Source organism: Elephantulus edwardii, unplaced genomic scaffold, assembly GCF_000299155.1.
Source record: "Elephantulus edwardii isolate Elephantulus edwardi_28Jun2011 unplaced genomic scaffold, EleEdw1.0 scaffold00109, whole genome shotgun sequence".
Taxonomy (NCBI): Eukaryota; Metazoa; Chordata; class Mammalia; order Macroscelidea; family Macroscelididae; genus Elephantulus; species Elephantulus edwardii.
In genome coordinates, this window is record NW_006399859.1 from 5,968,641 (window position 1) to 5,981,684 (window position 13,044).

Consider the following 13,044-nt stretch of genomic DNA (forward strand, 5'->3'; position numbering starts at 1 on the left):
GGTGTACGTCCTTCCCAATTTTGAACCATGCAGTGTTTCCTTGCTCTGTTCTGATGACTGCCTCTTGGTCCAAGTATAGGTTTCTCATTAGCACGATCAAGTGTTCTGGGATTCCCATTCTCTTCGAGTCAGACACAGTTTGTTATGATCCACACAATATGTAACCATGTAACCTAAAATTTTATGATAAGCTTTAAGGTAGGTTATATCACATCTTAATTATTCAGAATTGGGTTTTCAGCTAATGTTTCAACTTCTCTATGTTGGGTACTAAACATTTATAAAGGCTTAATTGCCTATAACTTTTATCTCTTTCTTTTTTTTTTCTTTAAAGAAAAGATACAGCTTGGCAGTTGGGCCTCCCAAGAAAGACCCGAAAGTTAAGGGTGTCCAGTCAGCAGCAGTGCAAGCTTTTCTCCGAAGGAAAGAAGAGGAACTCAGACGGAAAGGTATATACCTATATTCTTACCAAAATTCTTACTGGACCAATAGGCAACATCATGATAGATGCTGAAAAGATTGAAACTGTCAACTGTTTCATCTTGGCTTGGATCCATAGTCCACTACCTTGATAACCAGCAGTCAGGAGATGTATAACACTGGGAAAGTCTGCTGTCAGGGATCTTATCTAAAGTCCATTGCTCCAAAGAGCAATGATGTCAGTTTAAAGACTAAGATGTGTCTGATTTAAGCTGCAATTTTTCCAGTCACCTGTAATGCCTCTTACAGCTGGACAACGATTAAGGATAACAGGAGAAGAATTGGTGCATTTAATGAGTTACGGTGCTGAAGAAAAGTGCTGAATATCCTGTGGACTACCAGAAGAACAAATAGATATGTCTTAGAGAAAGTGAAACCAGTGTTCCTTGAAAGCAAATATTTTCCTCTCACATAGTTTGGACATGTCCTAACAATGGCTATTCCTTGGAGAGGAAAGGTGCATCAGCAAAGGAGAGGAAGATTCAATGAGATGGATTTGTCAGGGATGATAAGGATGGCACAGGAATGACAAGGTTCCACATAGCTTTGTACATAGACAACACTTAACAAGAAAAACCACCATCAAACTCAGAAACAAAACCAAGTCCATAGCCAGTGAATCTTTTCCAACTCTTGATGAATCTATAGGTCAAAATAGAACTCTCTCAAAGAGCTTCGGAAGCTATAAACTTTTTTTTTTTTTTTTTTTTTGAAGCTATAAACCTTTATAGGGGCAGACTGCCACCTCTTTCTCCCCAGAGCTGTGAGGTTAAAATCACCAGCAGCTCTGTGGAAAAAAGATGGACAGTTTCCTCCCAAGCAATTACAGCCTCTGAAAATCCTCTAGAAGGTGAGCTCTGAGTCAATTCTGACTTGATGGCACATATAACATCCCCAGTGGACTGGCTGGCTGGTGGATTCAAACCTCCAACCTTTGTTAGAAGTCTGCCACTTAACAAAGTCCACCACTTAACCCCTCTGTGTCAAGAGATGTGGATCCTTGGGGAAACATAGCAGGCTAATGAATTTGTTTTTTGTGTGTATCTGGCTGCTTATGTTTTCTTATGTTAATCACTGGTATAGAAGTTATCTTTTATTCTCTGTTAAAAGCTCTGGGAACTGTGATTTTTTTTTTCCTTTAATTAGCTATGGTAAGTTCCTAATTAATAGTAACACTTAATTGTTTACCTTGGTTCTGAATCATCTTCTACCTACTTGGTATTTGGATGTTTTGCTTTACATTAAAATGTTATCTTAAATGTTGAAATAAGGACAGTCTATGAAAACCATTAGGCTCAGAAGTATTTTTGCCTCACTCAAATGACAAGGAAACAGATTAAATAAATAAATTAATGTATTTATTGATTTGTATTTAATAACAACTGTTAAGTAGATACTTATATTCCCTTAACTTATTAGACTTATTTGGTATAAACTTTTCTATATTTAAAACTGAAACCCCAGTTTCTCACTTCCTTAGTCATATAGAAAAACACATATGTGACCCACTCATTATGTAAAGATGACTCAGTTGTTACTTCAAATAACTTCCTTATTTGATTCCTAGAAGTCTTTAAACGTTAGCTTGAACATTGTGTTTAGGCCAACCACTACTGATTTCAGTTGAACATCCTGCCATCTTTTTAAAATAATAAATTTATCAGGCTTAATTTGAAAGTTTACATAGCAAATTAGATTCCCATTTAACAATTGCTACACAAATCATTTTATGGTAATCATTAACATTTTTTCAGTGTTGGTATTCTTACTCATTCTGTTCTAGTTGTACCATTTCCAGTACTCTTTTTGGGTTAGGGGAGTCAGTCAACTTGACAGCACATAACAAAAACAACTGTTTCTTTGTCTTCCAACTCCTTTACACACTTTTTTTTTTTCTTTAGAGTGTATTTTTTTTAATGTATAAAGGAGCACATTACTCATGGCTAATATTTGTCTTTTTTTTTTTTTTTTAGAAAATTTGTTGTTTAGCTAAAAGATGACCTAGATGACCTAAAGACAAAGATAATTTCACTTAAAAGTTTAAAGATATACCAAGCTGATAGTTTTATGGAGTCCTCTTGTCTAAATCATCAAATAAGTCTAGACTTCTTAAGAATTTGAGTTCTGTTCCACACTTCTTTCCATTCCTTCAGGATCCATTTATTAGGGCTCTATTGAAAGTGGTCTATGATAGCCAGACACCATCTTGTTCTCTGATCTCCGAGTCGATGATACCATGGTCCATGTAGACTACTTTCTGAGTTTCCTTCTATCTTTTGTTCCAGACAATCCAGAGAACAATAATTGTAGCTTGGATGGCTGCTTTTAGACCCCAGACTATTTACGACATTTAAATGAAGAATATAACACTTTATGAACATGTTATGCCAATTAACTGAATTGTCATACAAAACTATGATCCTAAGCCTTCAAACCCAATAAAAACAGTCTCATGAGGAGTGTAGATAAAAAGTATCTGTAACTGTCCTTGATGTGGTTTATCATGTATATGGATATAGATGTGTGGTCATACATAGCTGGGCAAATGTATGCCAGTATTAGTGAGCTTTGGTGACCTAATTGGTAAGGAGCTGGCTCTACCAACCCAAAGATAAATGATTCAAATCTACCGGCTACTCCATGGGAGAAATATGGGCAGTGTCCCCATGTGATTGATAGCCTCAGAAAATCCTTTGGATCGCCAGCTGTAGGTCAGTTTTGAATGCAGCAGCAAGCGAGAGATAATTTACCTGCGTGCACACATACCCACATATGCAACATCCATTCATACACATACACCCTGTACATATCTGTGTAACTTCACACATTTTTTATTGTAATTGGTGGTAGTATCACAACAAGTGTATGTGTCATAGCCTTTATCATAATACTATTATCCTGAAATTCTGAACTAATAGGATGTTCTTGTTTTGTCCCTTTTAGCCTTAGAGGAAAAAAAAAGAAAAGAAGACCTAGTCAAAAAGCGAATTGAGCTAAAACATGACAAGAAAGCAAGAGCCATGGCCAAAAGGACAAAGGATAATTTCCATGGTTACAATGGGGTTCCTGTTGAAGAAAAGTCAAAGAAGAGGACGGCAGTGGAAAATCAAACCAGCCAGGGAACAGACCAGGAGTATGAAAGAAGCGTGATGGAAGAAGAGGATGAATACCTAGAATACAATCAAGAAGGGTCCGAGCTGGAGTACGAGGAAGAGCAGGAACCTCCCAAAGTTGAAAGCAAGCCAAAGGTTCCCCTTAAAAGTGCCCCACCACCTATGAACTTCACTGATCTACTCAGGCTGGCTGAGAAAAAGCAGTATGAACCAGTGGAGATTAAAGTTGTAAAGAAAACAGAAGAGAGGCCCCTGACTGCAGAAGAACTTAGGGAGCGAGAATTCCTCGAACGAAAGCATAGGAAAAAGAAACCAGAGATAGAAGCAAGACTACCTCCCACTATGCCCAAAAAGGTGCCCTCTCAGAGAGAAAGCATGAGCTCAAAGCTTAGCAAAGGTTCTGGGGACAAGATTCCTCCTTCTAAAGGAGCTCCCCTTCCTCATGCTGAGAAGAAATCCAGGCCCAGCACAACCAGTGAGAAACACTTGGGTTTGTCATCTAAATCCATGACAGGGGAGAAGACCAAGGCAGTATCAGGCAATTACCCCCATCCCTCACTTCGAGAGGGCCGTGACAAACCTGTATTGAATGGGACAGGAAAGTCCCATTCTAGCACCTATTCACCAAGTGTCCAAAAATCGTCTGCGAGCGGGACTCAGAAATCTCTTGCTGAGCACAAAGCCAAAAAATCTCCTCCTTCCCATCCTAGCCATTCCAGGCCTGGGCCAATGGTCACCCCAAACAAGAATGTGAAGAGTCCAGGTGTCCGGCAGCCAGGCAGCAGCTCTAGCTCAGCCCCCGGGCGGCCCAGCACAGGAACTGCTCGACCCCTTGCTACCCCTAGCCCTATGTCCAAGCGCCAGAATGGAAGTTCCAGTGCAGGACCTGAGCGATCAGTCAACGGGACCAAGAGACCAACCAGTGATTCAAATCCCTCCACTCGGACAGTCAGTGGCCCTGGGCGACCCATCAGTGGCTCCCATGGTTCTGGGAGACCTACAGGCAGCTCTGGTGGCCCTGGGCGGCCTGTGAGCAGTACACATGACCTTCAGCGACCAGTGAGTGGTTCAGGCGCTCCTCGGCAGCCAGTTGGTGGCCCAAGGCAATCAGGAGGTGGCTTGGTTTCAACTGAACGGACTGTCAGACCAGTAAGCAGCTTGAGACCTGGGCAGACGGTTGGCAGCTCAGGTCCTCCTGTAAAACCTAAGTGCACTGTTGTTTCAGAAACAATTTCTTCCAAGAATATAATTAGCCGGTCTAGCAATGGACAGATGAATGGAATGAAGCCTTCTCTATCTGGCTCCAGATTTGCTCAAGGTAAAATTGCCCCTCAACCTGAAAATATGTCCCTAGGGAATTGAAAAGAGTGCTTTATATGCCCAGAGACCCTGTGAACCTTTCCATATGTCTTTTTTTTTATACAATAGTGCTGATAGAACCCTGATGATTTGTCTCCCTGTGCTTGAGAGCTATCTTGGCTTAGAAAAAGGCTTTAGTTAAAACTTCTGTTCACCCTTGCAGTGTCCCCAAATGGATTCAACTTAGCTGTGTGATTTAGGAGATAGGGTGATTGTGCACATAAAAGTTTGTCTGGTGCTGCTATAGTAGAAATACCATAAGTGGGTAGCTTTAACAAACATTTTATTTTCGCTGACTTTAGGAGAATTGAGGATGCCAACTCTAGGGGAAGGCTTTCTGTCTCTGGATCTGGGCAAAAAAAAGATGGTCTCTTCCACTCTGCTTCCTTGATGGTCTCTATATATTTTGGCATCTGTCATATTTTTTAATGAGCCCCTCATCTAGAAGCTCTGAGGTAGATTTTCAAACAACATGACCTGCCTCTAATGCCTGACTCTACAAGTCTGTATTACAGCTCTTCTGTTCCCATAAGCAAATAGTATATGGGAGTTGTTTGCTGCAAAAGCTTGGAGTCACATAGTCATAGTTTTGAGCCCCCCTGTGCCATTCATAGTGGGCTATTGTGACATTGTTAGATGCTGATCCTCACCATCTCAGACAATATTTGAACTCGTTGTTGCAGTCACTGTATCAATCCATCTGGTTGAGGATCTTCCTTTCTTTCACTGACCCTCCACCTTTCCTAGCAACATGCCCAAAGTATATAAGATGAAGCTTTGTTATTTTTGGTTCCAAGGAGGTCTCTGGCTGCACCTCTCTAAGACATCTCTGTATTTATGCAATCCATGGGATATTCCGTATTCTTCTCCAGTACCACAGCTCAAAGGCATTAATTCTGTCATCTTAATCATTGTTCAGCTCTCAAATGCAAAGCAAGTGATTGAATTTCAACTGATTTCAATTGACTGTGATACAGAATCATCGAACCTCTTTGGAGGTTCAAATCCACCTGGACTCCTCAGGAGAAAGATGGGAAATCTCCCATATGAATTACACCCTTAGAAGCCCAGAGAGGGGCATTTGTGAGTCATTTCTGACTAATGGACAGAAATTAGTTGTTTATATATTTTAAGAAATTGACTCAGGACACACCCTGCACAAATCCCATCTCATTAACACAACAAAGGCAGTTCATTCCCAAAAGAGATTTATAATTACAGTCATAGAGGTACCCAGAAAACTGGCTTGAGTTCTTAAAATTTCCATGTACATAGAACTCTGTTGAGACACAAGAGTTTCTATTTGAACTCTTCTGTATAACATTTTATAAAAATCATAATTTATAAAATTGTAAAACTTCATAAAAATTAATTTCCAAAAAAAAATTTATTTCACAGTAAACAGAACAAAAAAGTCTGGTAAGTAATGACTTTTCTATTCTTAGGTCCCCAAAAGCTTCCCTTTTCTGGTTACAAACGGCAGCGAGACTACTTTGATGAGGAAGATGATGATGATGATGATTATGACTCTGAAATGGAAGATTTTATTGATGATGAAGGAGAACCTCAGGAAGAAATATCGAAGCACATTCGAGAAATATTTGGCTATGACCGGAAAAAGTAAGGCGTTAAAGAATCTAGACGAATGTGATTTTTTTCATGTAGTGAAAAAGAAATAAGCATTGATAGTCTAGACATTGGATAAAATTCCTAATTAAGAGTGTACAACTTAATGTCACACAGGTGTACCCGTCAAAATTGACATATGTTTTGCTCTAACTTTTCAATAATCAACCAAGTCCATTCTGACTCATAGAGACTATAGGGAGGACTAGAACTGCCCCATTGGGTTTTCTAGTCTATAAATTGGTCACAGAAGCCAACTGCCACATTGTTATCCTCAGGAGCAGCTGGTGAGGGGAAAATGGGAGGATGTAGTTCCTTTAGAAAACTGAGATTTTAATCATCTTTTATAACTCTTATTAGATACAAAGATGAAAGTGATTATGCCTTACGTTACATGGAGAGTAGTTGGAAAGAGCAGCAAAAGGAAGAGGCAAAGAGGTAAGCACAAAAGTTAACACTTCTGTTACATTTAAATGCATGAAATTTTTTCCTGCTTCAGTTTCACCACTGAGGGCAGGGGCTTGGATCCACATGATCAACACTCCAATCCTTATGTAATCTTACTTGCTGTGTGGCCCTCAGGAAAATCCCTTGGTCTTTTAAAATCTTTTTAAAATCTGTCCTCTCAATGAGAAGATAATTTTTTGCCCAGTGAGGTATTTTGAGGATCAAGACCATGTTTACAGTTGTCTAGTGCAAGACCTTCACAGGGTAAATGTGCAGTGTATTTACTGCACCCTAGTCTGCTCTTACCGGTTTATTGCTTTATGTCTTTCATCCCTAATTCTTTTCCTCTATCAGAATTATGTTTTGTTTTGGTTTTTATTTTATTAATTTTAATGAACATTTACAGAGATTTTGCATTTTCCTTCATTCATTGTTGCACTTTTCTCCCCACCCACCCCAGAATTACCTCAGTTTTGATAATCTGTAACACTGCTGGCCTCAGGCAGCTGATAGGAATTTATGGCATTTCCGGATTTCTTTTTACCTTCCTCATAGTAAACTAGTCTGAAATTCCTAGATAGGGATAATAAATGGAGTTTATTTTGTCCTGTTAACTTGATAAATTAATCCACCTCAGTCTCAGCCCAGAATACTAAACCCCTTTTTCCACCCTGCACTTTCTCCTGTATGATAAAATATCAACTAAGCATTAAAAGGCACAAATAGAATGTTTTATTTCTTTATTTCTTGAATAAATGGGTTTTAATTGTAACACTGTTGAGGTAGATAATTCTGTTTTTATTTTGGTTGTATGTGATGTCTTTTTTCTCAGTACAGTTTGGATCAGTGGCCCCTCATAAAAAAAGATCTTTGCTAATCTTTTTCCAGTAGTAAAGCTTTCTCCTGAGATATTTTGAGCACATCAGCGCATTCCATGAGAGTTCCCAGTGCTTTTAATGCACTGTGTAACAAACTAGGCAGTAGAACAGAAGCACTAAACACATTCGTTTAGGCCATTTAATTTGGATGGCCTATGAAACCATGACCCTAAACCTGCAAACCAAAACATTAGATACTGTGAGGTGTTTGTACATAAGCAACTTCAGAGCTCCTTTTTTTGATCATTGTCTTTCTCCATTTATTTCAGCAGTGGTTTATGGTTTGTTCTCATTGTCTAACTCCTTTGTGTCCTTGGCTAGATTTATCCTTAGGTATTTTCTTAGGTGGTGTGACTCAGTGTTGATTCCTTAATTCTTACAGATCTTTAATTTCCCCCAATTTAGAGTCACTCAGAGCCAAGCACCATTTCCTTGTATTTTTGTATTTGTAGGGGAAGAACAGAACAGTGTCTTATTTATGCTGCCATCTTCCCAAATTTCCCTTCATTCTTATTTTGTTTTGTTGTTTTTATAAGAATATGTGGCAATCTCAAATATCCTTGCTTTTTGTATTGACAGTTTAAGATTAGGTATGCAGGAGGACTTAGAAGAAATGAGACGTGAAGAAGAGATGCTGAAACGTCAAAAGGCCAAGAAGCTGAAGAGGCATTAACTGCTGCTTTGGTGACATTCTGGAGACAACGCTGCTGTGAGGAATTCCTGCCTTCAAACTGAGGAGGCCTCTTTATCATTGTAGATTTCTACTTGGATAGTCAAGGAATGCATACAGTTGTTTGCAGGCTGTCATTTGAGCACAAAATATTTTTCAAATATTATCTAGGGTGAAATCTGTAATGCAGGTGATTTACTAATGCTCACTAAATGCTCTTCTGAAGTTCACTTGTTCAGATGCCAGCCTTGAATCCTGATAAGCTATGCACTCTAACATGGGGCTCAACATTCAAGCCAATCTTCTGTAGCTACGTTGCTACTAAAAGGAAAAGGGTTGCTGCTTGACTTACATAATTCTTCTGATGTGTGAAATAGGTCAGTCTCCAAATTCCACTTAAACTTCCTGTCTTTTCTAAGGAACCTGGCCCTTCATGAATGTTGCCAGCAATAAAGTGACCTGCCCTATGTGTGTGCTTTGAGAGAGAGCTTAAAAATGTAGACTTTATAGTTAACATACATGTCATCCCTGTGACTTTGAAGTAAATAGAATAAATTCTATTGTATTGTGCATTATTCATGGATTTGATGTGAAACATTGTTAATCACTAATGTAGGTGATTAAGCAAGTAACAATTTTTCCAAGTTTTCCTTTCATAGTGTTGGCTATATTAGATAGACTAAGGTCACTGTGCTGATTGATTTCCCCCTATTTAAAAAAAATCCATTTTTATATTGAAGAAAACATTATATTCAAATATAAGATTTGAAAGAGTACTAGTTTAAAAACTAAGATACACCTAAGGTTCCTATTTCGTCCTCATCATAAAGGTATTTTGGAATCCTAAAATGTCCTTCTATCTGTTGATATTAATGACTTTGCATTTTTATCTTAAAATTACTTAGGAAATAGTAATGGCAAAAAACCAAAAACTAAATTCATGAGAATTAAGAACATGAGCTTCTCTTTTCCCCCAATTGCACTTTTCTTTCAAACTATGCACTGTGAAGAGATTGTCCTGAATAGAAAAGGATTTTGAAGAATTTTTTCCCATTACTGTGAAACTTTCTTCATTCTCACACCCTTCTGCAAGTCCTGTCTATATATAGGCCTGGTTATCTCTTGACTCAAGTCCGAGCAATTCTCATCAGCCTGACCTCGTCTCAAGGAAAGTTAGCAAAAGAAAAATGAGATCCTATATGCTAAGGAGCATTTGTCCTTCATGGAAAGTTAGTTTGTACAATAGTTTTATAATAAACTCTGGCTGTCTTAAGCCATTGAAAGGTGGGGTTTAGGAAATAGGTGTTTTTCTATAAAGAATTCCTCATCTTCAAAGGTCCAAAACTTATTGTGTGTATATATCTTTTTGTCCATGAAACTTTTCTTTTTCAAGTTTGCTTATTATAGATTACCACTGTTATTCTCACTTGTGGGGACCATATAACTCAGTCCTTTCACTCATTTTTAATTACATTTAAATTTTTTAAAAGCACATAAATTTAATTTTTAATTTAAATCCCACAGAAGATATGACTACGAATAACACCCTTCCTAACTCACCACATAGAACTTTCACAGTGGTGGCAGAAAATTATAGTGGCTGCTTGTCACCCATCTCAACTAAAATCCATTTAAATGTAATACCATGTTCCATGTAATAAACTGTTTGGAACATTATTTCCTTTGCCATCATTTATGTGCTTTAGTTTCCCTTCAAAACAATATTTTTTGTGTGTATATAAATATTCAGATCCTTGGGAATCTTACTACAATCAAATGATTGTCATAGCTGAAAGATTTGTTGTGGCTTAAAATTAACTAGCACTTTAATCGCTAATATTGTGTACTTGATTTGTACAGAAAGGCACCATTGTGCTACATTAAAGTTTCAGAACCTGATGGGAAGAGCCAAGCTTTGTTTATCACATCTGAGTGTACTTACTGTATAACATAGATGTTGACCTTCGTTTCCCCCATATCAACATGTAAAAGGACACTCTTGTAACTAAAACCAAGCAAAGCGCTGAGGAAGCCTTTTAGAATGATCTTGGCCTTGCCTCCAAATCCTGTCTTCCATTTTGTTCTGTACTTTCTGACCACTCTTGGGAATAAAACTCAGACGCCTTTGAAGAAACTGGAATGGGCCATTCTTAACAGTTTACAAATTAAGTGCTTGATTTTTAATATATGCTCTGTTATTTTAATTTTCAGATGTTCTTAATATTTGAAGATGTGCCTTTTATTGGGTAATGTTAAGTCAGGAATGTAGTAGTGTTCTTTCATGATTGTAATGTTACACGATCATGGGTGCAGCATTCTAACACAAATGATGTGAAAGGAAAGTAGTTTTCATAAAACTCATGGCTTTGCACAGTCCCACATGCTTTTGACATTGCTTTGTCAAAGCAAGGGCACTTTAAAGGTTTCTTTCTTGTCTTTGTATTTTCTCTAAATTAAAAATGCAGTTATGTCTATTTGGAGTTCCGCATGGCACAGTCTTGCATGTGTGACATGAGAAGGTTCAAAGACTTAACAAAACAGTCTGTGAGAACTCAGAATTCGAATTTTGTAACTTAAAAGCAGCTATTGGTACAACTCTGAGAGATAGCAAAAGACCAAAACATGTTTGGAAAGAGAATAAATATATGAAGACAGTCTGGTGGTTTTATTTTCAATGTGCTGAATGTATAGACTATTTATTTTGTGAGTGGATGTGATGAAATATTCAGGTATTTAGTGTATGGTTTAAAATGGAATATAGATTTCTTTGGAGTTACTAAATCCATCCTGTCTCTTTCATAATAGACAAATCAAGTTTTAAAAATTAAAAAACTTTTACATAGTTTAGCTTGTTTTCTGGTGCTGTTGACTTGCAAGAGAATCTACTTTTGCATATATAGATTAAAGTTTTACAATTTATGTATACAAGAAATTGTAGGCATTAAAAATATTTTACTGATATTTTTACTTGTTTGCATTTATTTACTAAGACCTTGAGATATTCTTATCATACCCCCTTTAAACCTTTTTCTAGCTGAAACCCCCAGTAGACTCATCAGGTTTCAGAGTTGAGGTTTGTCTCCTCCATTCCTGTTCTCCCGTAACACATTAACATTCACTCAGTCCCAGCTACTGCAACTTCCCACACCAGCTTAGCTAACTCTTACCAGACACTCAGGAGAATGGTTAGGAGATAGAAAATAGTCTAGCAGCATGGCCTTAATTATGGAGACACGTCCAAGGACCTAGAGGAAGGAAGCTGACCTGTGTGTATAGTTCTGGTCAAAAAAGTTCTGATCCCTGTAATAAGAACCTGAGAATATGAGTCAGTGGGGAAATAGGAGATAAGAGACAGCCAGGCTGACCAAGAACATAGGTACTCATTTGCATAACACACTGGAATGTGTTGAGTCTGGGCTACTTAAGAAATATAAGAGACGCTATTATTCTAGATTCAGAAACTAATTTTGCTTGTGAATTTTGAAATTGACCTTTTCATAAAAAGCCATTCTTTCAAGGTGGTTGTTTTGTACCATCAAATCTGAACCTACTCATGGCTAATCTTTGAGTGGGTTTTCAGAGGCAATTCAGTCACACAGGAGAACATTGTCCACCTTTCTCTGCAGAGCAGCTGGTGGATTTGAACTGTGTGCCTTCTGGGTAGCAGCACAACTCCTTACCACTAGGCCTCCAGAGAATTCAGTAAACATATCAAGTTTTTAAACTTTTTTAAGTAGCCACTATGGCAGAACCTACTCTGAGTTTTCAGGAGCTCTGAATTGCTTAGGAGGAGATTGCCCATCTTTATCCTGTGGAGCATTTAGTGGATTTGAACCATCTTTGGGTTGGCAGCATAACTCCCTACCCCCTAGGGCACCAAGTTATCAAAATATTTCAAAATATTACCAAAAGATCAATTTGCTAAGTTGGTCTTCCCCAGGCATTTGCAGAATGGGAACCCAAACCAAACACCAATGCCACTACTGTGCAGGCAAGTCCTGACTCAGCAGCTCTGTAGGACTGACTAGAACTGCCTCAAGGTTCCCAAGGTCAAAGAAATCAGACTATCCCACTTTCTCATGGGGAGGGGGTAAGAAGGTGCAAACCACTACATTACCAGGGCTCCAGAATGTTTGAATTTGAAAGGAAGGATCTGAAAGTTCTACACAGCCTTTGAGGGCTGCTTCTGTTTATCAGAGCTCAGTCCCGTTCCCCTTTGATTACAGAAGTTAAATTTAGATTCCCATCCTGCTGTGTACCCTGGAGTCAGAACAGACACATAGCTAACCCTCCAGTGGGTTTTCAGAGGCAGTATATTGCATGGGAGAAGACTGCCCATCTTTCCCCTGCAGAACAGCTGGTAGATTCCAACTACATGCCTGTGCCTTGGCAGCACAATTCCTTACCAGTAAGCCACCAGAGCTCCCTAATCCTTGGTCTCATAAACTCACTAAAATGAAGTCATTGACAA

General features: G+C 38.4%; 1 protein-coding gene across 1 annotated transcript in view; it reads left to right on the forward strand.

Annotated features, from left to right (window-relative positions):
* The window catches only part of SPTY2D1 (SPT2, Suppressor of Ty, domain containing 1 (S. cerevisiae)), a 35,561-nt gene extending 28,985 nt beyond the window's left edge, over nt 1-6,576 (forward strand). The window contains exons 2-4 of the mRNA XM_006892021.1: nt 335-449; nt 3,424-4,911; nt 6,398-6,576. Of these exons, the coding sequence (XP_006892083.1) occupies nt 335-449; nt 3,424-4,911; nt 6,398-6,576 (1,782 nt within the window). The remainder of the gene's footprint in view (nt 1-334; nt 450-3,423; nt 4,912-6,397) is intronic.
* Nucleotides 6,577-13,044: the final 6,468 nt, after the last annotated feature.